The sequence below is a fragment of the Ochotona curzoniae genome, unplaced genomic scaffold, assembly GCF_017591425.1.
Source record: "Ochotona curzoniae isolate NIBS_2020 unplaced genomic scaffold, NIBS_Ocur_1.0 contig_1014, whole genome shotgun sequence".
In the NCBI taxonomy this organism is placed as follows: Eukaryota; Metazoa; Chordata; class Mammalia; order Lagomorpha; family Ochotonidae; genus Ochotona; species Ochotona curzoniae.
The window spans coordinates 48954677-48980870 of record NW_024464920.1 but is presented as its reverse complement, the minus strand read 5'-3'; the positions used below and the strand labels follow the sequence as shown (position 1 = coordinate 48980870).

The window sequence follows — 26194 nt, the reverse complement described above, 5'->3', positions numbered from 1 at the left end:
GAACAGATGCAAGTGGGAGATCCAGGACTGGAGACGGCCCGGTCCTTACAGGTGCCCCCAGTCCAGGGAGGATGGAGGTAGACGGACACAGCAGAACCCAGCACGCACGGTGTGGCCTGGTCGGTTTCTGCCTATTGGCTGTTAAGCATGTGCCGAATCCTCAGTGTACCCATTCTCCAGCTGGGCATACTGAGGCTTGGAGAGGTGCCACGGTCGCACAGTGGGTCAGGGCAGCATTTCTGCCCCCTGGAGATGTCTGGGGAGGGGAAGGCAAGGAAACCAGGAGTTCCTTGGGAGGCCTGCCCATCCCTGGAAGGAGGCAGGGCAGGGGGTGGAAGAACTGGGGAGTCAGGACTGGGGGTTCTATTTCTAGCTTTGTGCTGACTCAGACCCTGACCTTGGGTGAGTCACTCGCCTACTCTACTAGGCTTGAAAACAACTCCCCCAATAAAAGCGTCCCAGCCCCAAACCCCCATTATAGGGGAGCAGATGGGACAAGAGGGGGCTGGCTGTGTGAAAAATAGAAAGCAACACAGGACAATGACAAGAGGGCTATCTGAAGCCTCAGTGGATCGGGGCTGGATCATGGGGGGTCCTGGCCTGGGAGGGAACCAGCCCAGGGACCACCAGACAGAAGCTGGCACCTGTCTGGCTCCCCCCTCTCCCTGGGGCCACCCTGACTCTCCTTAAAATACATCCGTGCCGGAGCTGCTCCTGGTGCTGGAGCTGACCTAATTAAACCTGTTCCCTGAGTGTGAGGGAGGGAGAGTGTGAGGACCGGGTTAGGGGCACCCGCCAAACCTCCAGCCCAACCATCTGAGCACCTGCCACACACTCCCAGGCTGCCTCAGGGGCCGCCCTTGAGGCTTTCAGAGCATCGTGGGGGTGGGCAAGCCAGGCTGGGTCTGGGAAGGCCAGGGTGGCCATCTGTGTGGCCTAGCAAGTTCTTGCCCCGTTCTGAGTCCTCAGAGGGAAGAGGGGCCCACCTATCAGACATGCAGGGTCATTGAGAGTGGGTACGACCAGAGCCCATGGCCGGTGTGACTCAGGGCTAGCTTTTGCCCCAGGCCGGGCAAGAGCCCCCTCTCCTTTTAGCCTCCCATTTTGCTGCTCAGGATGGACAAAAGTCTGGGTTGTCCCAAACGTCCTGCTCACAAGGTTCTGGGTTCTAGCCACTGCCATCTGGTTGTTGACCAGTGGACGTGACCAACTCAGCCAGGACGTGAGCGCTGTCTGCTGGGGGGGTGACCTTGGGGGTGTCAGGGCCACCTCCTGGATCCTCACCAGCGGGCAGCCCTCGACGCTGCCCCAGCCCTCTGTCTCCAGGCCTGAGCCAGGTCTCTGTGGCTCAAAACCCCCTGGCCTCGCGCGGGCTCCTATGCACTTTGGTTTTTGGGGTTTTGTTTTTGGCTGTAGAGGTAGATCAATGATATTTTGAGATGATGTTTTGAGGGGGAAGGACTTCCAGAGAATAAGGGGAGAGGAGAGACTGGGAGAAACATTGGGAATTTGGAGAACTACGAGGTCGATGGAGTCGGATTCAGAAACCGGCCTTCCGTCCACCCAGGGGACTGGAAACCGCCCCCTGCCAGGGAGAAGCCCCTGCTATATTGTATCCGGAGGGCATGGTGCCAGGCTCTCAGAGTGGCTGCCCACCCCCTGCCAGGCACACTTCCTCATCCCCGCCCCCAGCCCCAGCGGATGCAGTTCACACTCTGTATTTATTATTGTTCTCGCGCCAGCAGCCCCCCTCCCCTCTCCCTGGGGAGAGCCTGCAGGCTGGCAGGCTTGGCAGGAACCTGCTGTCTCCTTGTGGGTGCCAGCTTTGCCCCTTATCTCCGTTTGCACTACTTGTGCCAGGGTCAGGCCATGCAGGGGCTTGGTGCATCACGCAGCAGGGGTGGCCCAGCAGGCCCTGCCGGAGAGGGCTGCACCCTGATAGGGGTGGAGGTCAGAGGGAAACCAACAGGCAGGGGTGGGGGGAGGCTGGGGCTGCAGGCCGGCTGGCTCCCAGGAATAAAATATCATGAAGCCACCTCTAAAAGCCAATTAATACAATTATCCCCGCCACGCTAGGGTGGGTTGGGGGCGGGGAAAGGGGTTGGAATCAAGTCAGGATAAGACAGCTGCTCCAGTCCCCCCATCGGCCTGCCCCAGCCCCAGCTTGCACCGGAGACCCCCAGTGCCCTCTGCCCCCTGTGGCCCTTCTTCCCACACCTGGAGACAGCAGGGTGGAGGTGGGCAGTGGCTCGCTCTGGTACCCAGCTCCCCAGACAGGACGCTGTGGCTTGGCAAGTGTCTGTTCTTCTCAGCCCCCTGAGCCAGACACAAGTCCCCCCCATCTAACATTCAGACAGATACCCCCAGGGAGCCACACGGCCTCAGCTTCCCTGGGGGTCAAGGGGAGACAGGGGGAGGGGCAACGGGAGCACCTGCATCGCCCCGCATCCCCCCTGCAAGCTGAAACCAGGCTGGTCCAGCCCCCACCGTCCCAGTCTCTCCCGCCACCCCACCCCTGCCTCACCCCTGCTGTACCTCCACATCCCCACCTCACACCCCTGCCTGGCCATGGTCTCCAGCCCGGTACCTTCAGCACCCGCCCCTCTCCTATGTAGCCCCTTACCTCTCCCTGCTGCTGGGGTCCAGACACTGCCTCCTGCAGCCAGCACAGCGCTGTACGCGGATGGGCGGGCAGCGGCCGGGTCTGGAAGATGTGCTGAGCGTGTGTATGTGTGTGTGTGTGCAGCAGGCGGGCCCCTTAGCCCCTCACTCACTCACACACGCCTCCCGCTGACGTCAGCATGAGCAGGAGGGAGGGGCTGGGTGGGAATCTGTACTCACAGCTTAAAGGGACACCAGGCTCTGTCGCTTCGGCGACGCCTCCTGAGCGTCTTGTTTGGAAAGTGGCTTTTATGGCTGGATTAACTTGCCAGGTCAGCTGGCCACTGAGGAATGCAGGGGAGGAAAACTGGGGACCCACAGCCTGGCAATTAGAGTGCGGGGGCGGGGTGTGACGGCGCTCAGTGTTCACACGCGGCGTGTGCACCCCAGGGCCTCCGGGGACGGGGCGGGGCGGGCTGGGAGAAGGGCGGCCGGGTGCTGCAGGCAAGGACAGGGACTCCCAGACCGACACCAGGGGCCGTTCCCTCACTGGGCTCTGAGATGCAAGGTGAAGAGGGGGGCGAGCCCTGCTCCCCGGTCCCCAGCAGGCCCCGAGGGCATGCAGCCTGACTCACACATGCTATTCACACACACCCTCACACACAACGCTCACACATGCTGGTCACAGACTTTCACATTCAACATACTCACACACCATTCACAGGCCCACACACACATTCACATACGTACCACTCACAGCCTCTCACACACACTCCACTCTCACACTTACCACTCAGAGACTCTCTCACACACATTCACACACTCACATGTAGATCCTCTCACACTCACTGTATCCTCACTCACAGACGTTCACACACTCACACTCAGTCTCACACAGCACTCACAGATTCTCTCACACATTCAGATCCTCTCACACTCACTGTATCCTCACTCACTCACATTCACACACTCACAGTCTCTCTCACACTCAGTCTCACACGCACTCACAGATTCTCTCGCACACTCAGTCTCACACACTCACACTCAGATCCTCTCACACTCACTGTATCCTCAGTCACTCACACACATTCACACACTCACACTCAGTCTCACACAGCACTCACAGATTCTTTTACACACTCAGTCACACACACTCACCCACTCTCTCACACCCCCAGCCTCCTCACATCGGCCGCCTTCGCAGCCTCTCTGTGGGAGAATGCACTTCTCTCATCTCCTAGAACTATCAAGGTCGGCATTTTCAAAGGAATTTTATTCAAACAAAAAGGAGGTCGATGCTGAAAGGGAGACAGACAAGAAAACTATAAACCATGGAGAGAAATTGCCTCTAGAGGTTTTGTTCCCTGTTTGCTGGGCATGCTCACGCGGCCCCTGACTTGTCACCCCCATTTTCCTTATGAGAAAGCAGGGCTCTGACAGGACAGGCTTGCCTGCTGTGTCATTCCCCTGCTTAGGAGGTGTGGAAAATCGGGGCCATGTAGCCCCACCATCTTCCCCTGTCCTTTCCAGAACCTCCCTAAACCATCAGGCCTGCGCAGTGTTGATGTCAGAGTCTACAGGGACTGGTGGTGAACACGACCCGTGGTTCTCTGAGGTCCAGAGGACAGCCCTGGCTGTTGCACGCTTTTCTCAGGAGAGTAAACCAGGGGATTGAAATCTCTATTCTAATTCATCACACTGCCATTGTAATAAATAACTCTAAAAACAAAACAAAACAAAACAAAAACTCCTCTTCCTTATCTGCATTCCTTTCTCGTGAATAAAATAGGTTTGGGGGCTGGCACTGTGGCATAGCGAGCATAGCCACCACCTGCAGTGCCAGCATCCCGTGTGGGTGCCGGTTCATGTCCCAGCTGCTCACTTCTGAGCCAGCTCCGTTTCTGGCCTAGAAAAAGCAGCAAACTATGTCCCGTGTGTGGGACCCTGCCACTCACGTGAGGCAGCTAGACGAAGCTCTTAGCTTCGGCTTGACCCAGCGTTGGCCTTGGCAGCCATTTGGGGAGTGACTCAGGAAATGGAGGCTCTGTCTCCCTGTCCTTTTTCTTTATAACTCTGACTTTCAGGATAAATTCTAATTTTTAAACGTCAGTTTTCAAGGAGCTGGCTGCCCAGGTACCAACTGAGGGCAATGCTGTGAGGTGCTTCGAGGGGAGGAAGCAATCTTGGAGAGTTCTAGAGTCGGAGGTCCCTGAGCAGGAAGTAAAGTCCTGGCCTCGGGAGGGGCAGAGCAGGAGAGAGCCCACCGGCTGGCTTCTTCCTCAGTGCCTGCGGGGACAGGGCACACAGCAGGGAGCCTGAACTCGGTCTGGGCCTCTCCGCCACCCAGGAACCCGCTCTCATTTGAGCTGTCTTTCAGGTTTGCATTCAGGAAGCTGGCATGAGGGGCCAATGCCAGATACAACCCCAGGCACTCAGCTTTGGGAGCCCAGCACTAAGCTAAACACCTGCTTCTTCAGACCTGCCAACCTCTCCCTGCAGGAGATGTCCAATGCCGTGGTCAAGCCTGCCCCCTTCCCGCTGTCCCCTCTACAGGATCTGCCTCCCTGTTTACGGAATCTTGGCTCATCACACCCCTGGACGCCTTAGAACTAGCATCCTGCTAGCATCAGGATTCAGGCGTAGGCCGAGGATGACTGCTCTTCTGGGACCAGGAAGTTCCCAGCTGCTGGAGTATGGCTGGAGTGTTGCTGGCCATGTGGCAGACTGTGAACCCGTGGGCCGCTAGGGAGGACCAGGAGAGGCCAGCAGGGGCCAGGGAGGGAAACTTCTCTGAACTGCAAGGGCCAAGACAAAGCCAGCCATGTTGGACATTGTGGGAGAAGGCTAGTGTGGCAAGGCAGAACAAGGAATGGGGCAGGAGGGCTGTGACCTTGGCAGCCAGCACAGGGCCATGGAGGTCCGCTCTAGGGAGGCCAAGGTCAGGGTCTAGGCCCAGCACCTGACTCTTCCCTTTCTGTCCAGCCTCCTTGCTCTGAGGCCCTGCCAGTTGCCCTGGGGGAAGACAGGGGCCCGCGCTGCCAGACAGCGGAGAGCAGGGCCGGTGGGAGGGCGGGCGGGAGGGAGGCAGCAGCAAGTAGGCTGGCAACTCCCCGTGTGCAGCCAGCGCCGGGCACAGCTGTTCATTCAGGAAATGAGCAGCCGCGACACCACCCACCCACATCCGAGTAACAAAGAAGGGGCTGGGCGCTGGCAGCTCTTTTGCTGAGCAGTTCAAAAGCTCACTGCCTGCGAAGCCTCCCTGGCCGTGGAGAGCCTCGCCAGGTGGGTCCGAGCGAGCAGCCCAGGCCCCTCCTGCCCCTGTAGCCTACGGCCAGCGGACTGGGGGCCAGGTGGACAGCTGCAGTGTTCATGGTGAGGCTGCGTGGGCGGGCACAGAGGGGTGAGGACACTGGCCCTGAGTCGTACAGTTGGTGAGGAGCATTGATCTTCTGACTTGTTCATTCTGCTCCGCCTTCAAGGTGTCCTTCCAGGCCCCGGACACCTGTCTTTGTCGCTATGGGATTTAGGTTCTGACCTGGACTCTACCATTCCCGGGTGAGGCACAGAGGGCCCTGTGGCCACACAGTGTAGTCATTTATTCACACATTTATTCACATTTATTCACACCTTCAGCAAAGAGGTATTTGACACCTATTGTGGACCAGCAGGCTGTTTATAAAGTTCACAGTGCTTCTTAAGAAAGACAATAACAGGGCCCAGCACGCTAGCCTAGTGACTAAAGTCCTCACCTTGCATGCATCAGGATTCCATATGGGCTCTGGTTCTAATCCTGTTGGTCCTGCTTCCCATCCAGCTCCCTGCTTGTGGCCTGGGAAAGCAGTCGAGGACGGCCCAAAGCTTTGGGACCTGCATCCACGTGAGAGACCTGGAAGAGGCTCCTGGCTTTGGATAGGCTCAGCTCTGGCCATTGCGGCTGCTTGGGAGTGAATTATCAGATGGAAGATCTTCCTCTCTGTCTCTCCTCCTCTCTGTATATCTGACTTTCCAATAAAAAAAGGACAGACAATAACAAATACGCCAAATGAGGGTAGGGGCATGGCTTACTAACAGGTCCAACTAAAACACTGGCATCCCACATCAGCATGCCCAGCTCCTGGCTCTGCTGCCAGTTCCAGCTGCCTGGTAAGGTACACATCCTGGGGGGTAGCAGGTGACAGTAGCTCAAGTATTGGGGTTCCTGACACTCAAGTGGGTGATCAGTATTGAGTTTGTGGCTCTTGAGTTTAGCACGGGTCCTGGTCCTGGCTACTGTGGGCATTTGGGGAGCAAACTAGCAGACGGAAAAATCTTTGTCTCTATATTGATTGAAGATGAATGTATAAATAACTTTTTAAAATATCTACAAGCAGGTACAAAGCAGACAAGGAGGGTGAGATGATGGTGTCCGCATCTACCGACTTCCGGAGAAGCAGCTCTGCCTGGGCCCCCCGAGCAGGGAGGGGACCTCATCTGGCTAAGGCTTTGTTCATTCCTCACACTTAGAAGCCCTTGTCATGGCCCAGAGGACAGTGGGCACACGAAGGCCAGGCCCGCTGTGGGCCATGCCACTCGCTGACAGGTGTCTGTGTTTTTGTGAGGGAGGAGCTGCGTGGGGAAGCCCAGTGCCCTCCTCTTCTTACCAACGAGCAAACTGGTGCAAACACCAAGAGGAAGCCAAGATCCACAGCACTGAACATGGCTCCGTGGGCGCCCCCTGCCGGTGCCACAGCCTGGCTCCTCTCCTTTCAAACCACCCCCACCGCCACGTGGCTGAGCCCATCCCCTCCCCACTGCTGCCCGGATTTGCTCTCCAAGCTACCAGCCTGGCTTGGGGTTTCTTTGGTGGAAACACAAAACAAGATCCTTCCCAGCTTTCCTGCTCCCTGCCACCCCAGCCTCCGGCCTCCCTTCCGCTGTTCACCCAGCTGAGTGTCCCCTGTCCCCTCCTGCCCCCCACTGCGTGGTCCTGCTGTGACCCTGCCAGCTTTGCCTTCACCACCCTCTATGGTTTCATCACTCCAGCCTCCACCACTATCAGCTGTGTGACCTTGAATGACCTTGTGCCCTTGCATGACCCTGTGACCTTGAGTGACCTGCTGGAACTCCCTGGGCCTCAGAGAGGCAGAGATAAGGATAGTTCCTAGCTTATGGAGCTTTGGGGAGGATAAAATTACACATGTGGTTGACTCGCCAGGGTGCAGAAGTGCACCATCAACCCATTGTGTTTCTCACTGTCAGTGCAGTATCCGAGAATTCCCACAAGATAGTTGACCTTTTGTTTTTCTTGTGAAAAAGGCTTTGGAAAAAATTTGCTCAAGTGTTGCTTTAATGTAGGTTTTTCCCCTTAGTTTATTTTTCATTTTTTAAAAAAAGATTTATTTATATATAGAGGAGGAGAGAGGAAGCTTTTCAGGTTCATATTTTGTTGTCTGCCAATGTGCTGTAACTTTGTAACCCTGTTCCCACCAATCGGCTGTGACCTCATAGCACCATATCTAACAGCCCCCCCCACCTGTCCCTCCTGGCCTCCCCCCCCAGTCCCTGCCCACCTACCAATGCCCTGGGGTTCTGACCATCCACCCACCTGTCCCTCCTGGCCTCCCCCCAGTCCCTGCCCACCTACCAATGCCCTGGGGTTCTGACCATCCACCCACCTGTCCCTCCTGGCCTCCCCCCAGTCCCTGCCCACCTACCAATGCCCTGGGGCTCTGACCATCCACCCACCTGTCCCTCCTGGCCTCCCCCCAGTCCCTGCCCACCTACCAATGCCCTGGGGCTCTGACCATCCTCCCACCTGTCCCTCCCTTCTTCTCTTCCCTCACTTTCTCTTCCCTCCTCTCTTGGTGCGTTCCCCTTTCCCTCATCCTCCTCCATCTTGCCCCGCGTCCCTTGGTCCCCTCCTGCTACCGTGGCCAAACGCAGGCGCCTGGAGTCTCCAAGTCTCCCACGCGGGTGGTCCGAGCACTTGGTCCACCCGCTGCTGCTTTCCCAGGTGCGTGAGCAGGGGCAGATTTGAAGTGAAGCAGCCGGAGCTCCGGGGGACGCTGGCGCATCAGGACGTGTGTTAACGGCTCCCACTCCAACACCAGCCCCGCAAGTTGTTCTTTTTAAAATTAAAACACACCACTCACTTTATTTTGTTTAAGGTTTTTTTTAAGATTTATTTTTTATTGGAAAGTCAGATATACAGAGAGGAGAAGATACAGAGAGGAAGATCTTCCATCCACTGCTTCATTCCCTAAGCAGCCACAACGGCCGGATGTGAGTTAATCTGAAGCCAGGAGCCAGGAGCTCTTCTGGTCTCCCATGTGGGTGCAGGGTCCCAAGGCTTTGGGTCGTCCTTGACTGCTTTCCCAGGTCACAGGCAGGGAGCTGGATGGGAAGTGGAGCTGCCAGGACACGAACCAGTACCCATATGGGACACTGACACATGCAAGGAGTTTTGACCCAGCGGGAAGGTTTTGAATTTTATTACCAGCTCAGGGGAAGCTACTGAGGCTATATTATTGATAGTAATATTATTAATTATTGGTCCCAGGTGGTTATCAGTTTCAAATTGAGACATAATCTGTCTTCCATGAAATGCACTGGGCGTGATGAACTTTGACAACTGTATTCACAAATGTTTCTACGACCTCAGAGGGGATCCCCGATATGTCCGTCACCCCAAAATGGGTACCTGCCCACGCTCCCAGGCTGCCGTCTGCAGGGTTTGAGTATTCAAGACTTGCTTTTTGCAAGCATTTCTCTGGCTGCGATGGATAGCACGTTAGGGATCCCCCTCCAGGACCCGAACGCACAGCTCGGAAGACCTACACTGCGCGCTGGGTGTCGCCTAGCAACGAGAAGCGTCGTCGAGCCCCGTCGGCGAGGCCCCGCCCCTTCTCGTGTCTCAGCCTGTAGCTTGCCGTGCCCCGCGTCGGGGGCGGGCAGAGGCTTCTGATTGGTCGGTTCTCCGGAAGCCACGGGATTCGGACTCTCGCCCCAGGTGTCGGGTGCTGGCGGCGTGCTGGGTGCGGAACCCGGGGCCCGGGGCGGCCTGAGAACCGAGAGCTCGGCCCGGCGGGTCTCGGCTTCCCCAGTGGGTCTCACGGGGACCTGGGCGTGGGGTGGTCCGGGGTCCTCGTTGCCCCCCGGCTCCGGGCCTGACTGCGCCGCTCCCCACGCGCGGGCCGGGATGTTCGTCCTGGTGGAGATGGTGGACACGGTGCGGATCCCTCCCTGGCAGTTCGAGAGGAAGCTCGATGACTCCATTGCTGAGGAGCTCAACAAGAAGCTGGCCAACAAGGTACTGGGCGGGAGCTCAGGGCCGTGGCCTCGGCCGGGGAGCCCAGCGCTGCCCAGGGCCGTGGCCTCAGCCGGCGTGTCCGGAGCGCCAGTGACGGGGTAGGGGTGCCCGAAGCTCTGGCCAGCCCAGGGCCTCATCCTGCGGCCCTCCGCGGGCTAGGATGCCTGTGGCCACATCTGTGTGTCTGGGCCGTGAGCGTAGCGGGCTTCAGCTGGGGTTCTGGCCCCTGCGCCCTCCCTGGACAGGCCAATGACCTTGCTGGGTGATTACTTGAAGCACGAGAGCCGGGGGCTAAGAGGGCGGCTTCCGAAGGAGGAAGGGCCCAGGATGGTGAAACCACCTCCCCACTGTCCCACCGTGAGTGGCGGTGCTGGCCCCACAGTGGGGTCCCCGTCCTGGCCCCCCTCCGCTGCCCTTCCCCTGACAGCACCCTGGCCCTCTGACACCTGGACGGAACCAGGGAGCCGTGCAGGCCGAGGCGCAGGCTGCAGGGGCATGGAGTCATGGTGCGTGGGTGTGTGTCTTCCACATGCAGGTGGTGTATAATGTGGGTCTCTGTGTCTGCCTGTTCGACATTACCAAGCTGGAGGACGCCTACGTGTTTCCGGGGGACGGCGCATCTCACACCAAAGGTCAGGGTCTTCTCTGCCTGGGGCGTGGGGCTTCTGGGGTTCCCTGGAGCGGCAGGTCAAGCCCCAGAGATGGCCAGGGGTGGAGATGGTGACTGCCCTCGCTGGGGCCCCTGTTCTCAGAGGAGCATGGGGGCTAGTCTGTACCGGCGGGGGACCTGGTTGTCCAGGAGATAGGCACGGTAAGTGGTGAGAAAAATTGCCTAATTGGAGGAAATTCTATTTGCGTGGTTGTTTCTGACACTTGGTCTAAGGTTAACACTACTAGTCTTTATTCATGTATTTTTTGAGGTTTATTGATCTCGAAAGGCAGGGTTACAGAGAGGGGGAGACGCTGAAAGATCTTCCGTTTACTTGCTCATGGTCACAGATAGCCTGGGTTGAGCCAGGCCAAAGCTAGGAACTTGCAACTTCATCCAGGCCTCCCACCCACATCCAGGGAGCCAAGCACTTGGGCCATCTGCTGCTGTTACTCCAAGCAGTTAGTAGGGAGCCTGATGGAAAGTGGAGTAACCAAGACTTGAACTGGCATCCATTTGAGACGGTGGGGTCTCAGGTCTTGGCTCTGCCCGCTACACCACAGTGCCCTCCCTCCAACCATTGTCCAGTTGCGATTGGGTTCATGGAGGTGAGGCTGCTCACTGGGCTGCAGGGTGGAGCGGCCAGTGCCACCCTGCTGTCACCAAGCATCTCCTTACCCAGAAGAGGCTCCTTTCCCGTCTGCAGATGGTTCTGGTTGGCTGCTGTCTGCACCTGCCCACGTTGGACATGGAGCCACTGGACTGTGTGACTTGCTGGCTTGCTGGACAGCTGATGGGTGCCCATGTGTAGGCGTGGAACCCTCTCCCAAAGCCCAGGCAGGATCAGTGGGTTAGACCACCACCTGTGACACTGGGATCTGTATCTGGGGCACTGGTTCTAGTCCTGCTGCTCTGCCTGTTGCAGCTCCCCTGCCCACGCACCTGGGAAGCAGCAGAGGACGGCCCAAGTGCTGAGCTCCTACACCCACAGGGAACCCCAGATCCCAGGACTGGGCCCCTGCACCCACAGGGAGCCCCGGATCCCAAGACTGGGCCCCTGCACCCACAGGGAGCCCCAGATCTCAGGACTGGGCCCCTGCACCCACAGGGAGCCCCAGATCTCAGGACTGGGCCCCTGCACCCACAGGGAGCCCTGGATCCCAGGACTGAGTTGTGCATCACAGGGAGCCCCGGATCCCAGGACTGGGCCCCTGCACCCACAGGGAGTCCTGGAGGGAGTTGTAGGTTCCTGGCTTTGTCCTGGCCATTACAGGCATTTGTGAAGGGAACCAGTGAATGGAAGATCTCTGTCACTCACTTTGCTTTTCAAAGACATAAAAATAAGCAAACATGAATAAAATAGGAAGTCTCATGGCGGCACAGCCACGTGACCATGAGCATTGCCCTTGGCCTCTCAGAGCTGCTCCTCTCCTTCCTCCCCTTCCTCCCGCTCCTCCCCTGCCTCCCCCTCCTCCCCTGCCTCCTGCTCCTCCCCCTTCTCCTCATGGAGCAGGCATGTAGTCTTGGGGAGTAAGGAGATAGCCAGGGGGTGGTGGACACCCCGCCTCGGGGACAGGAGGGATGAGTGCCCAGGCTGCTGTGGGGGCTGGGCTGGGGGCTTGGTGTGTTCCTGGGGCTCGGATAAGTGGGGACCCTCTGCTCTGAGGGTCCACAGAGGTGTGCTTGCTCCTGTCCCCCATCCAAGGGCATGTTTAGCTTCTGGTGTTGCAGGTCAGCACCCCGCCCGGGGCAGCTTCACCAACCAGCAGGTGCCTGGGCTTTGCTGCCAAACCTGGTTCCCTTGGCTGCTTGCTTCTGCCATTTTTAGAATTTAGACAAGAGCCCAGGGGAAAGTTGCCATTGACCTTGAAGTCATCTGTGAACCTGGGCTCAAGTGCATCGTCCCACACACCTCCTGCAGTGGGGACCCTGATGTGACTGCAAGGGCTGGGCAAGGGTCCTTCCGGCTCTGCCCACAGGTCTGGGCTCACGGGGGACTTCAGGTGGAGTCCCAGGTAGACCCTAGGTGGTGAGGGTGGACGGAGAGCATGGGGGCCCCTGGCTTGGCAGCTACCTGGTCCCTGCCGCTTCTGTCCCCTCTCCCACTGATGAGAGGTGCCGCTTCCTTTGCAGTCCACTTCCGCTATGTGGTGTTCCACCCCTTCCTGGACGAGATTCTGATTGGGACCATCAAAGGCTGCAGCCCTGAGGGAGTGCATGGTAAAGGGGGCGTGGCAGCGAGGGGACTCCAGGGGCAGGTGGCATGTGCCATCTGCAGGGTTGCAGGAAGGCACTGCTGTCAAGGGCAGCCTTCCCCCGGTTGGCCGTGGGGTCCTGTCGGGGCCTGTGGGGTGGAAGTACTTGCCAGTCCGTTGCAGGCAGCGTCCCTGCTTGGGGCTTTGTCCTGGGCTGCTCAGGGTGCTGGGGACAGCAGAGCAGTGGGCTCTGGGCTGGGAAGGGACTCCCCTGCATCATGGAGCCCTACCCCACGCCGCCCCATCGTCTTCCAGTCTCTCTCGGCTTCTTCGATGAAATCCTCATCCCCCCGGAGTCACTGCAGCAGCCAGCCAAGTTGTATCCTCCCGAGGTGGCGGACTTGTGGGCCTCTCAGGCCCCACTGATGGATGGCGTCCCCATTACCGGGGTGGCCCCGACTTCCCCAGGGTTCTGGGAGCAAGCCCCTTCCTGCACTGACCATGGGTGTGGTTGTGCACTGCACACTGTTGGACCCTGCTGGGAGTGCCTTTCCTTCTGGAATACGTCCTCCACTCGCCCGACTCCCACCTGCCCACAGTTTCCAGTGTCCCCTGCCAGCCCTCACCTAGCTGCATGGGTGCTCCTGTTCCTTGGGTGCCTCAGTAATCACACTGCCCGTCACAAACAGCCTCCAAGCCCCATACACAGCCGATGGAGGCAGCAGGCTGCCACTAGGGGGCAGAGTGGCTCCTCAGTCCAGGCCCAGGAAGGGCTGCCCATCAGCTGGCTCTGCTTGGGCCAGGGCAGGGCAGGGCAGGGCCGGGGGCCTGCCTGTGACCCTTCAGAAAGCCTGTCCCGGCCAGCCGGTGACCTCATCCCACCTACCACCTCCTTTGACAGTCGGGTGAGACTTTTTCAAAGATGTATTCCTTTGAGAGGCAAAGTTTTTGTTTTTGAAGATTTTTATTTGAAAGATAGCTGCAGAGAGAAAAATATTCCATTCGCTGGTTCACTTTTCAAATGGCTGCAGTGGCTGGAGCTGGGCCAAGCTGAAGCCAGGAGCCAGGAGCTTCTGGGTTTCCCACATGGGTACAGGGTCCCAAGGACTTGAGCTATCTTCTGCTTTCCCAGGCGCATAAGTAGGGGAGCTTGGTCAGAAACAGCAGCTGAGTTAGCTCCAGTGTGCGATGCTGGCGTCAGCAGTGGCTTAACCTGCAGCACGGCAGGACCAGCCCCTGGGTGAATGCCCAGGCTGTCACCAAAACCTTCAGGTTTGGATGACGAGGGGTGTGAGGGCACCCCCTCCTGGAGGCGAGGCTCATGCTCTGATGCCCCTGCTTTCCTGCCCTGACACCCCATGGCCCCACACCACTAGCTCTCCACTGAGGGTCTGGGCCCTGCCATCCAGTGACTTCCCTGCCATGGCCCGCTGGCCTCCTTGACCTTTGGCCTCCAGTGACGAAGCCGAGCAGGTGTGGGTGTGGGAGTACGAAACGGAGGAAGGCGCACACGACCTGTACATGGACACGGGTGAAGAGATCCGCTTCCGGGTGGTGGACGAGAGCTTCGTGGACACATCCCCCACGGGGCCCAGCAACGCTGAGGCCACCACTTCCAGCGAGGAGCTGCCCAAGAAGGAGGCGCCATACACACTGGTGGTGAGGGACACAGCTGGGGGTGCAGGCTGCCTCCCAGAATCCCCTGGCAAGTCAGGGTTCAGGCACCTCTCCCTGGGGAGCTGGGAGGGGGGTACAGCTGCCATGGCTGTCTGCATGTGTGTGGGGGTTGCCCCCCGCAAGAGTGTGTGCTCACAAGCTGGGGTCATTCCTGCAGGGGGACAGCTGGGCCTCGGGAGCGCCTGGGCCAGGTGCTCAAGGGCCACACGGTGAGATGTGCCTGTTCTCTTCCCGGCAGGGCTCTATCAGTGAGCCGGGCCTGGGCCTGCTCTCTTGGTGGACCAACAGTTAGCCCAAAGGCTCCATGGGCGGTGTTGCAGCCTGCCGGTGAGGATGGCAACAGTGGGTCCCGTAGCGGAGTCTGCTGCATGGAGTTGGTGCAGTGGGGATGGGAGGGCTACGAGCTCATCCCCCATCCCGACCCTGCTCCTGGAGCTGCCCTGCTGGCTCCGTGGACTCAATAAACGGCAGCGTCCAGACCAAAGGGGACTGGGTCTGCAGAGACATCGGGACCTGGCACCGCGGCACTCCCAGGACGGCAACACTGGGCTTCCCCAACCCTCCCTGATACCTGCCGGCACCAGCACATTGTTCTGCAGTCTCACCCTGATGCTGGGAGGCATGTCTCTACCAGGCTTTGGTGGTGCAGGTGCTGTGGCCTTGCAGGCCAGAGAGCAGATGCAGTCTGCGGCCAGGGACAGCCTGGCACGTGGATGTGCAGGACAACGGGAGGACAGAAGGCGCCCACCCTGGGAACTGTAGGAACTTGGGGATGTAAATGACCTGGCACACCTCCCGTTCCCTCCACCATGGGACCTGGGCACAGCGGTGGCCAAGAGGACCGTCCTCTGACCCTCCACACAAACAACTTGTAGCGCAGACACCAACCACTCACACACGTCACTAACGTCAATTCTTATTTCCCTTGCACAAACAAAAGGCTCTAAACTCTTCAGCCACCAGCGATGTGATCAGGCAGAATAAAAACTTTAGATGGGAGTGTTGTCCTCAAAAATAAATAGTCACCGGGGCCTGCTCAAGATGGGAACCGGACTGACACAGGGAGGCAGGGCTGGGGACTGTAGGAGCCCCTCGGCTGCGGGTCACAGTGCAGGCCAAGGGGCAGGCAGGAAGTGTCTGTCGCTCCAGAGGGCGGGAAGTTGTGGCCTGGACAGATCCGATCCAGCTCTGGTGGCACACACAGGCATGCGGCGCTGGGGCCCAGGACGGGTGTGGCCTTACTGCTGTAGTTCCTTCATTCTGTTGAGGGCGCTGCCAGCGCGGAACCATTCAATCTGGGTCTCATTGAAGGTGTGGTTCAGGAGGATGGTCTCCTGGGTCCCATTGGGGTGCTTGATGATGCACTTGAGGGGCTGCAAGGTAGCGGACAGGTGTGGGTGGGCACTGTTGGGAGCGCCCAGAGGACTGCACCACTGTGCTCCAACCTGCACCCCATGCCCACCAAGGGGCGGGGAGGAGGGGAAATGAGGCAAGCAGCCCTTTACTTGCCCAGGGATGCCCCAGCCTGCTGACCTTGCCCGGGGCGAAGTCCTTTAGGCCCTGAATGGTCAGTTTGTCCACAGGGTGGATCTTGTTGTAGTCGGCAGGGTCAGCGAAGGTGAGGGGCAGCAGGCCCTGCTTCTTGAGGTTGGTTTCTGGAAGGTGCGGTACAGGTCAGTGGAGTAAGGCCTCCCCCCCTTACCTGTCCAGGGAGCCCACCAGCCCCCAAAGCTGGGAGACCCCCGGTCCTGCTGCCTGGCCAGTGCATAACACTGCCGCCTGGGTCTTGGTTGCTCTAACCCATGTCTGGACAGGAGCTGTGGGCCGAGCTGAGGAGGGGAGTGGACGCAGGCCTGTGAGCTGGGAGAGGATCTGGGCCCAGCCTGGCCACCAGCAGGGTGAGTAGCTTGGATCCTGGCGAGGGGTGGGTCTGGAGTCTGCCCACTCACCGTGGATCCTGGCAAAGCTCTTGGTGATGATGGCCCGGCCTCCCAGGTGACGCGGCTCCAGCGCTGCGTGCTCCCGGCTTGAGCCCTCGCCGTAGTTCTCATCGCCAATCACCACCCACCTGATGCCATGTTTCTGCAGACAGGCAACAGTGTGCCCATGACAGAGGCACTGGCACAGGCAGCCCCAGGCCCCTCACTGGCAATGAATGAGACCAGAGGAAAGAGGCAGAGTGGACGGGCCCAGAAGAGGCGAAGAGGTGGCCCACTTGTTGGGGCTCAGCAGGGAGGTGGGAGTGGGGGAGGCCCACAGGCAGGAGCAGAGTCCAGGGCAGCGGGGTGTGCTGGGCGAGTTCTGGGACTGCTCTGTCTGCAGAACAGCGGGGTGCAGGGAGGCTCCTCCATGGAGCACCCCTTCCGTCCTGCCACGTCACAACATGGGCTCAGTCATGCTTCTGTTACTTTCCCAAACAAGGAATCTGCAGCTTGGGGTCTGCCCATGGCTTCACCCTGCACTTCCCCCGGCTCTCAGCCTGACCATGACCTCACCCTCTGCTGCTGGGGCTCCTGGGGCCCCTTCCTCCCTGGCTGCCATCTCTTGCCTCATGAGGTCTTAGCCCTCTTGGGCCAGACACCTCCTGCGGGTCCTCCCAGGCATGGCTGCTCTGCACCTGCCATGCACTTGAGCTGAGCCCCACTCCCTGGGCCCGGGCCTCCTCCCCCACCCCTTCCCGCTTCCCTGTGCCTGTCCCACTGATGGACACACCTTGTAGTAGCGGGCAGTGTCGGGGACAGGGCCAAACTCCTGGGTGACAGCGTTGCGGACGGAGTTGGCTTTGCCATTCTCAATGTTGATGGCCCCAATGAGCAGGTTGTTGGAGATGTTGTCTAGGTGCCCACGGAACTTGAGCCATGGACCAGCAGCTGAAATGTGGTCAGTGGTACACTTCCCTTTGACCTTGAGGGAGAGGACAAGAGGGAATGGTGGTCAAGGTCAGGCCATGCATAATGGGAGAGATGCCGCCTTCCAGAGGCAGACAGAGGCCCAGGCCTGGACAGGATTTAGTCACTGAGCCATTCGGGCAGTGAGGGCATAACCTCCCTGCCCCCCGCCTGTCCGTGGCCTCCAGGGTCAGCCACTATAAGGGGGAGCTGCTTGCTCACCCTTCAGCCTTGTTCAGCTCAGAAAAGCCCAAGCCCGAAGCTTGACCAATTAAGCTGGACTCACACAATCCTGGGGACGTGCTTGGTCCCCTAGTGACCTACTGTGACCATCTGTCACTGGCTGTGTGGCCGACTGCCTACAGACCCTTAGTGGACATAGAAGGCGGATAGGGGTATGAGACCTGCTCAGTTCCCAAACAGGATCCTGACTGCAGGGGTGGGGGTCTGCTCCACATGGCATCCACAGCTGTGGCAGGGCCTGGGCCTGGCTGGCTGGCCAAGTGTCCAGCTCTGCCCAGCAGGCTGTGGAGGAGGCACACCCAGCTGCCCGATCTCCCCGCTCCAGCCTTCCCCTTGGCTGCCGCCCTCCAGGCAGGAAGGGGCCCTGACCTTGATGAGGATCTGTAGGTCTTCCAGGTCCTGGCCATCCCACTTGTCAAAAGGCTCAAGCAGCTGCAGGCGCTGGCTGGTGGGGCTCACGTCCACGCGCTGCCCGCTGCTGTCCTTCGGGGGATGCTGGTAGGTGTCCTGCCCAGGGTCAAACTCCTACAGCCAGCGACAGGGATGCTGTGGGCAGGTCCTCCCTCCCCACACGTGCCTAGCCCTCCCTCTCGGGGCACAGCAGCTTTGCTCTCCTGGCCACGGCCCTGGGCAGAGGCAGGGCACAGGGCAGGTGGCAGCAGCTCACCGCGCGGGGAAGCTCATCTGCATCCGGGGCCTCCAGCTTGAACTTCTTGCCATCCTTGCCCGTCAGGAAATCGGTCTCTGGGTTGAACTTGAGGGTTCCCGCGATGGCCAGGGCGGTGACAATCTGGAATGGTGGTGGCCGGTGCACTAGTTAGCATCCAATACCACAGGGTGCTCCCTGCCCAGTGCAAGGCCAGTCTGGGAGGTTGAAAGCCGGGTGACCTCTGCGGCGTCCCAGGAAGCCCGAGTGGCTGGACTGTCGCTGGGAGCTGAGGTCACTGGGCCTGCAGTGTCATTTTGTCCCATCGTGGGCCTGGCAGGGAAGGGCTGCTGCAGTTGGTTCCACATGGACAGCACACTGAAAACCGAGGGGACATTCGCCCCTCCACCAAAGTATTCCTGGAGCCCCAGCCAGGGGCAGTGCTGGCTGGGCACAGAGCCAGCAGTGCCACAACTGCGAGACCTTTTGAAAACAATTCCTGGCTCTAAAGGCCAACGAAATGTTGGCTTCCGAGCAAGCAGAGCTCTCTAGCTGTGCACGGAAGTTCTCCAGATCGTCCTTCATGCCTGGGCCTGACTGCGGCGCGGCTCTGAGCCCACTAGATCCTGGGTTTGGCGCTCGGCGCGCTGGCCAAGCACACATGGTCACTGTGACAGGCAGGGCTGGGACTCTCCCTGCGCCCTGACTACTAGGTATACACCTCCAGCCAGAGCAGAGGGACAGGGCGGGAAGGCCTGTGGTTCTCAGTCGGCAGACCTGTGTGGTCAGCAGGCCGAGGCTGCACAAGGGAGCCTCACCTCTGGGGACGTGACAAAAGCGTGGGTCTCCGGGTTGGCGTCGTTGCGGCCTGTGAAATTCCTGTTGTACGACGTGACAATGGTGTTCTTCTCCCCCTTCTTGATGTCCTTCCTGCCGGGCCACAAAGTCACGGTTAAGGACGGCCCGGCCTGAGGCCCGAGGCTTCGCGTGCGGCACTCGGAGGGGTGGGAAAGAGCAGTGCACAGGAGCCCGGGACCGTGTCACACAGGGCAGCGGCCAGGTCGAGCCTGGTGGCTTGCTCAGGCTCCCAGCTATGTCCACCAGCCCAGCTTCAAGCCCAGAGCCTCTGCCTCCCCTTCCAGCTGCATCCAGGGGCACCTGCAAGGCCGTCTGAGGCCAGCAGCCCCAGGGACAGCGGCCTCGGGCTGAGGCTGCTCTCCATATCGCTAAAGCCCCGCTTCGTTTCTCGGGCACAGAAGGGATGGCTGTCCCACCAGAGGGCCCCTCTCACCTGTCCCACTGGCCAATGCAGGGGCCGCAGGCGTTGGCCAGGACGACGCCACCCACATCCCTCAGGACCTGGGCCTGCGGGGGCAGGAGGCAGGCACTGTCAGACCAGGCAGATGCTATGGGAAGGAGGGGCGCCCAGCAGTGCGGGAGACAGGGTGCGGGGCTGCGAGCACTCACATAGCCGTCCCGCTCGATGGTGGCGCGGATCTGCTCGGAGCCTGGCGTGATGGTGAACAGCGACTTGCACTTGAGCCCGTGGGCAAGCGCCTGCTTGGCCACAGCTGCCGAGCGCCCCATGTCCTCGTAACTTGAGTTGGTGCAGCTGCCGATGAGACCTGGGGCATTATGGGTAGTGATTAAGGGTCAGTGGACCTCAGACCACCTGGACTTGAACAAAAAAGGATTTGCCTGTTTCATGAGGGGGACGCGTTAGGAGCCGCCCAACACTGCTCATGACCCAGCCACTGGGGAAGTGCTAGGCCGAAGCCAGGAACCAGAAACCTCTTCCGGGTCTCCACACAGGTGCAGAGTCCCAAAGCTTTGGGCCGTCCTTGACTGTTTTCCCAGGCCACAAGCAGGGAGCTGGATGGGAATTGGAGCTGCCGGGATTAGAACCGGTGCCTATATGGGATCCCGGTGCGTTTAAGGCAAGGACTTTAGCCGCTAGGCCATGCCACCAGGCCCACCTTTCCCTTTCAAATACATAAATCTTACAAAGCAATCTTTTGAAAATAACACACCTTCTCAGAGTGCCTGCTTTAGGAAGTGTGTGCAGTAAGCACGGCCAACGGGCTGGCACAAGACCTGTGCACTTACCTACTCGGATATCCAGAGGCCAGCCCTCCTTCTCTGCCACAGCACCCACTTCCGCCACAGGGTGAGCCAGGTCGGGGGTGAAGGGCCCATTGATGTGCGGTTTCAGCTGAGGAAGCAGAGTGCGAGAGGGGCCTAGAGTTGGGTGGGGCAGACGGCTGGTGTTCACAGCCTCACCAGGGTCCTCCTACTGGAGCTGGCAGCGGCTCTTCATCTGTGCCATCAGGGGCACTGCTGCGTGCCAGCCCCTGGGCACCCCCAGGCTGGACCTAGGTGCCCAGCAGACAAGAAGCCCAGGCTCAGGAGGACCACGTCCTGCTTAGGGTGGTCCAGCTGGGAGGCGGCCGAGGCACAGGGGGTTGGGGGGACAGGCCATGCACCTCCACGCTCTGCTGCTTTGGAATCGCAGCGCGCTGTTGCACAGCTCCTCCACACTGGCTGTGAATGGATTTTAAAAAAAGATTTATTTTTATTGCTAAATCAGATATACAGAGAGGAGGAGAGACAGAGAAGAAGATCTTCAATACAATGATTAACTCCCCAAGTGACCACAACGGCCAGTGCTGCGTAAATCCGGAGCCAGGAGCCAGGAACTTCCTCCAGGTCTCCCACACGGGTGCAGGGTCCCAAGGCTTTGGGCCATCCTCAACTGCTTTTCCAGGCCACAAGCAGGGAGCTGGATGGGAAGTGGAGCTGCCGGGATTAGAACCAGCGCCCATATGGGATCCCGGTGCGTTCAAGGCGAGGACTTTAGCCGTTAGGCCATCATGCCAGGCCCTGGCCATGAATGATTAGCCCGTGAACCTGAAGGGCTCACTACCGTGCACCTGCTTAAGAAGTGTTTTCTACAAAGGCTGTCAAGTCAGTGCCGACTGGAGCTCTCAGAACCTGCTGTGGTTCTGGGAACTACTTGTTTCACACATTTTTGTTTTGCTCTGCTCAAATAAAATTTCATTAGGCTAAAATATTTCCTTAAAAGTAATGAACAGGCGTTGTAGTGCAGAGTGCCAGCTGCGACCTGGGGCATCCACCTCCCATACTGGAGCACCTGGTTTTGAGTCCTGGCTAGTCGGCTTCCAATGCAGCTCCCTGATAGCACATTTGGGTGGCCCAGCTACTTGGGGGTTCCTGCCACCCGCATGGGAACTGGATGGAGTTCCTGACCCAGCCTTGGCTGTCGTGAGCACCTGAGGAGTGAACCATGGAGCGTGGAAGCGCTCTCTGCCTCTTCTGCTCTGTCACTTTGCTTTTCAAATAAATAATCTTTTTTAGAAAAAAAAAAAAAAAAAGGCAAACCAAAAACCCCCAATGCTTACATCAACAAATGCAAACCACTCAGAAGTGCTGGCACCAACACTGGTTGGCGTTTACGGCTGACACCACATGCAGTTGCCTCAGGTTTGACTCAGCTGGGGTCCACACAGTGCAGTGGACGGCAGGCTGATGAGGCCTGCTCCCTGACCTGCAGGTCTCGGGATGAGGGCATGCTGTGTCTGGGTTCCTCCTCCCTCCACTCGGCCCTATCTCCCCTACCCCACTGCCTCCCTTCTCACCTGGTCCATGTAGCAGTCTGTGGGCTCACTGTGGAGCCAAGGACCTAGAGCCCTGCTGGGCAGGAAGCAGGCCTCCACCGTGGACCCCCAGTGCAGTGTCCCCCCAAGAGAGCCGTGGAACCACCCCCCACACACACCTCACTGAGGTTAATTTCAATCAGCTGGTCATAATGGCAGCCAGGGTCCGGCACCAAGTGATCCTTGAACTCGTCGGCTAGATTGGCGATGTCTGGAATGACCAGGGTGGGCATTGGGCAGGGAGTCAGAAAGGGTCCAAGATGCCACCCAGGCATTCCTGAGCCAGCATAGGGGCACTGCCAGACACCACCTCCTGGAAGCTGATGGGCACATGGGGCACAGACCCTGTGTCTGCCCTTGGATACTCAGCATGGGGTGAAGCAGCCATGAGCTGGGTATGCGGGGGCAGACAGCCAGGTTCAGGGCAGGAGGGCTTCCAGCAGGTGAGCGGCATTCAGTCCAAGCTACTGGGCCTGAGCAGGAGTGACGGGCCTCCTTGGAAAGAGGCACCATGCTCTGCGCTCTCCCTGCGGACCGCATTCACCTCCCTGCGCAGGCTCCAGCCAAGCTGTGAGTGGGACCACTCCTTCCTTCCCTCCTTGTGGCAGGAACGCCAAATGGAAGAGACCCAGGCCATTTCCCCAGCTTCCTCTAGGGAGCACCAGGGACCAGGCCAGGAGGGACCAGCCATTAGCTGCCCTGCCAAGCTTGCCACCCACCAGGGTCTGCGGTGAGACCTGAATCACACCAGCCCACCAGGAATAAATCACAGCTCCTGGTGCCCATCTGGAGACTCCAGGGGTGGTGCTGTGTCCCAGGCAGGTGGGCAGGCACCATGCCAGCTGCAGCCACACTTGGGGCCCTGCCCGCTCACCTGCCCGGCCCGTCTTGCTCAAGTACTTCTTCATCCGGTGGTTGTAGGGGAACACCGATGTGGTGGCCCCAATTTCGGCACCCATGTTGCAGATTGTGGCCATGCCTGGAGGTGGGGGAACAGAGCCTGTGGGGCTGGCACAGCAGCTGGTGGGGGATGGGCATATATATCTCCCTGCTGGGGAGCTGAGCCATGTCCTCTCTGGCTCACAGGGCCAACTGGTGGCAGCAGGGCCACAGAGCTCAGTGTCCTGGGCTCCCATGTCCACCCCACAGGTGCAGGACCTCAGACACGTTCAAGCTGGTGCCACACAGCCAATGAGGCAGATTCCGACACTGAGGTCACAGGCCTCCCAGGAAGAGACGGATGACTGTTGGGGTCCAGAGTGGCACACACACTGGCCAGCCCCTGCAGGTCCCATCACTATCAGAGGCCCGGCCCCAGGGGCGCTGAGACACAGGTACAAGCCTGTCAGCCACTTCCCACGGCAGGGCTGCAACGGGGCTGGCGAGCTGAGGCAGGCAGCTGGGAGATCTGAACTGCATGCGGCCCACTCCATACCTCCACAGGTTCCCGAGCCTGGCTGCCAGGACGGAAGGGGGGGCTGCTGGCCCCTACCCACTCCTGGGCCCCAGCCACAGCCCCCAATCCAAAGGGTTCAAACTCCAGCCTAGGGGCTCATAGGTCGCTCTGTGACCAAAGCTCCGAGTGCCTGCTACCGCCACCACTCCTGTCCTCTCCGGGTCCTTGTGGATCACCCACAGAGGCCCAGGGCCATGGTCACGATGCAGCCAAAAGTGCCCACTCTGAGAGGCTCCAGGAAGTTACGCGGCTGCCGGGCGGGTCTTCAGCAAGGCAGATCACGTCTCCCTCCTTGCCCCTGGCCCTCGCTAAGCCTGACCCGAGGCTAGGCAGCACTCCAGCCACAGCCAGGCTCCTCACCAGTGCAGGAGATGGAGTCCACGCCGGGCCCGTGGTACTCCACGATGGCGCCCGTGCCGCCTTTCACCGTCAGGATGCCTGCCACCTTCAGAATCACATCCTTGGGCGAGGTCCAGCCGGACAGGGAGCCGGTCAGCTTCACGCCGATCACCTGCCGGGGAGAGCCACGTGCCACCCAGGAGGCAGGGCTGGGGTGTGGCTGTTCTCTCACCCCAGGAGGTCTCAGTCTGAATTAGTTCCCCAGTCTCTAAACATCGCTACCAACCGCCCCTGGGGACTAGGCCCGAATGAGACCTTCTTGCCCCTCACCTTGGGACACTTCAGCTCCCAGGGGATCCCAGCCATGACGTCCACAGCATCAGCACCCCCGACGCCAATGCAGATGCCCCCCAGGCCTCCGCCATTGGGGGTGTGGGAGTCAGTGCCAATCAGAAGAACGCCAGGGTAGGCATAGTTTTCCAGAATGATCTGAAAAAGAACCCAAGGTCTGAAGCTTAGAGACTCGGCATATGGGGGGAAAGTCCCACAGAGTTCTGAAAGGCCATCCGCGATGACGTGGACACCTGAGCAGCAGCACTCCTGGCAGGACAGTGAGGCAGCCCTGGCCTACACAGGCTTTCTCCAGGACGGAGTCAGTGTCGCGCGGTCTCGGCCTGCACATGCCTCCTCACACCCATCATGGAAACACCGCTCCATCCCAGCCCTTGCTGCAGCCGGAGCCAGGCACACAAACACGAGTGCGCCCCACGGACCAGCCCATCTGCCACCCTGTCCAGGCGTGCAGTGAGCCTCCTGGGCACACAGGGAGCACAGCACAGAGCCAGCTTCTCCACGCTGAACAGGACAGAAGCATGGTGCTGTCCCCCCACACCCTGGAGGTAGCTGAGGACAACAGACGGAACCGGGAAGCTGCCTCTTCCTTTGCCCAGCTCCCATGTCCCTCCAGCAAGGCATGGCACTCAGCATGCAGGGTCTTGGGCGGAGGTGGGTAGCTGTGGAGGTATTCCCCCCAAAAACCTTGGATGAGAAGGGTGTGGTCAACAATTTACTGCCCAGGCAGCTCTGCAGGGCTACACGCTCTCAGAAAGGGCCTGAGCCCAATGCCCAGGAGTGAATATGCTAATCAAAGGATTGTGTCTGGGACAGCAGACACAAAATTTAACTAATTCAATTCTTCCCCCACGATACAGACTTGGAGGGTTCACCCCTCCCCGGCCCTCCTCCCAAGAGTTTAGAGCAAGTGCTGCCCTGTAACACTGCCACACTTCCTTTCAGATGGAATTGTGCAGGGGGCTGGAAGCTGGAGAGAAGCGGGATCGGAGCCCGAGACTAGGACTAACTGGAGGGTGGCGGCTCCCCAGAGCGTCACAGAAGCCCAGGGCCTGTCCCTCGGTGCAGGCACCTGCCCAGGGCATTCAACCAGGCCCCAGGAACCTTGTCTTTCGGGGATGCTAAGGGTTACAAGGCCGGGTGCCATTCCGGCTGGTGGGATGAAGGGCCTTCACTGCTCCCGGCTCCCCTCTCTGGCCCTCCTGCGCGCCAGCCAAGCACAAAGATGCAGAATTGCTTAATCCCTATGGCTCTCAAGGCCTCGGTCAGTCAGGGCTTGGGCCAGGCCTGAGGACCGCGGACAGCGTCAAGAGGATGGCCACTGTGGCAGGGACGTCCCCAGGACGGACTGATACTAAGAAGGGAAGGGTGGAGCGGATGTCAGGCTGGACCAAGGCCTAACAGAACCTAAACCCGAAGTCAGCCATCTACACACACACCCCACCCCACCCACAGCCCCGTCCCACAGAGCACAGGTCACTGGAGAAGGCGCTTGGTATTTACTGGGGACACATGAGGGTGTCCCATCCAGGATCACAAGGGAGCCCGAGGCTAGAGGCAGGGAAGGCCTGGAAGGCTTCACAGAGGAGGGCAAGCCAGGTCCACGGGGATCAGGGCGTTCAAGGTGGATGCAGAGAACTAAGGTCTGGGAGGGTGGCACAGCTCGCTAGCGCTCTGCCTGCAGCGTTGGCGTCCCATGAGAGCATCAGATCGAGCGTCAGCTGCTCCACTTCCATTCCAGCTCCCTGCTAGGGCCCAGGAAAGCAGTGGAGGATGGACTGATTCCTTGGGACCCTGCACCCATGTGGGAGATCTGGAAGAAGCTCCGGGCTTCGGATCAGCATACCTCTGGCCATAGTGGCCATCTGGAGAGTGAACCAACAGAAGGAAGATTCATTTCTGTCTCTCCCTCTCCATGACTCTTTCAAGTAAAATAAACCATTTTTAAAAAAATATTTATTTTTTATTGGAAAAGCATATTTTACAGAGAGGAGAGACACAGAGAAAGATGTCCCATCCACTGGTTCACTCCCCAAGTGACCGCAACGGCTGGAGCTCAGCTGATCTGAAACCAGGAGCTTCTTCTGGGTCTCCCACATGGTTGCAGGGTCCCAAGGCTCTACTGTCTTCCCAGGCCATAGGCAGGAAGCTGGATGAGAAGTGGAGCAGCCAAGACACGAACTGGCA

General features: G+C 59.3%; 2 protein-coding genes across 3 annotated transcripts in view; one reads left to right on the top strand and one right to left on the bottom strand.

The window, feature by feature from the left end:
- The first annotated feature begins 9562 nt into the window (after positions 1–9562).
- POLR3H (RNA polymerase III subunit H) lies at positions 9563–15073 on the top strand. Of its 2 annotated transcripts, XM_040986772.1 has the most exons (6): positions 9563–9889; positions 10425–10521; positions 12672–12758; positions 13049–13112; positions 14191–14392; positions 14649–15073. In XM_040986772.1, exons 1-6 carry the CDS (start codon positions 9779–9781, stop codon positions 14700–14702), a joined length of 615 nt encoding a protein of 204 aa, XP_040842706.1. In that variant the 5' UTR covers positions 9563–9778; the 3' UTR covers positions 14703–15073. The 2 variants fall into 2 exon arrangements, with proteins under 2 accessions (XP_040842706.1, XP_040842715.1); XM_040986781.1 differs by lacking the exon at positions 12672–12758.
- Positions 15074–15314: 241 nt separating this feature from the next.
- Positions 15315–26194, bottom strand: part of ACO2 (aconitase 2) — a 28435-nt gene continuing 17555 nt past the window's right edge. Inside the window, exons 5-18 of the mRNA XM_040986760.1 lie at positions 23987–24145; positions 23678–23828; positions 22736–22840; positions 21981–22072; positions 20294–20399; positions 19655–19812; positions 19479–19552; positions 19006–19117; positions 18209–18331; positions 17911–18066; positions 17123–17314; positions 16360–16492; positions 15944–16065; positions 15315–15783 (exon numbers count right to left, since the gene is read on the bottom strand). Coding sequence (XP_040842694.1) covers positions 15649–15783; positions 15944–16065; positions 16360–16492; positions 17123–17314; positions 17911–18066; positions 18209–18331; positions 19006–19117; positions 19479–19552; positions 19655–19812; positions 20294–20399; positions 21981–22072; positions 22736–22840; positions 23678–23828; positions 23987–24145 — 1818 coding nt within the window. The 3' untranslated portion in view covers positions 15315–15648. The remainder of the gene's footprint in view (positions 15784–15943; positions 16066–16359; positions 16493–17122; positions 17315–17910; positions 18067–18208; positions 18332–19005; positions 19118–19478; positions 19553–19654; positions 19813–20293; positions 20400–21980; positions 22073–22735; positions 22841–23677; positions 23829–23986; positions 24146–26194) is intronic.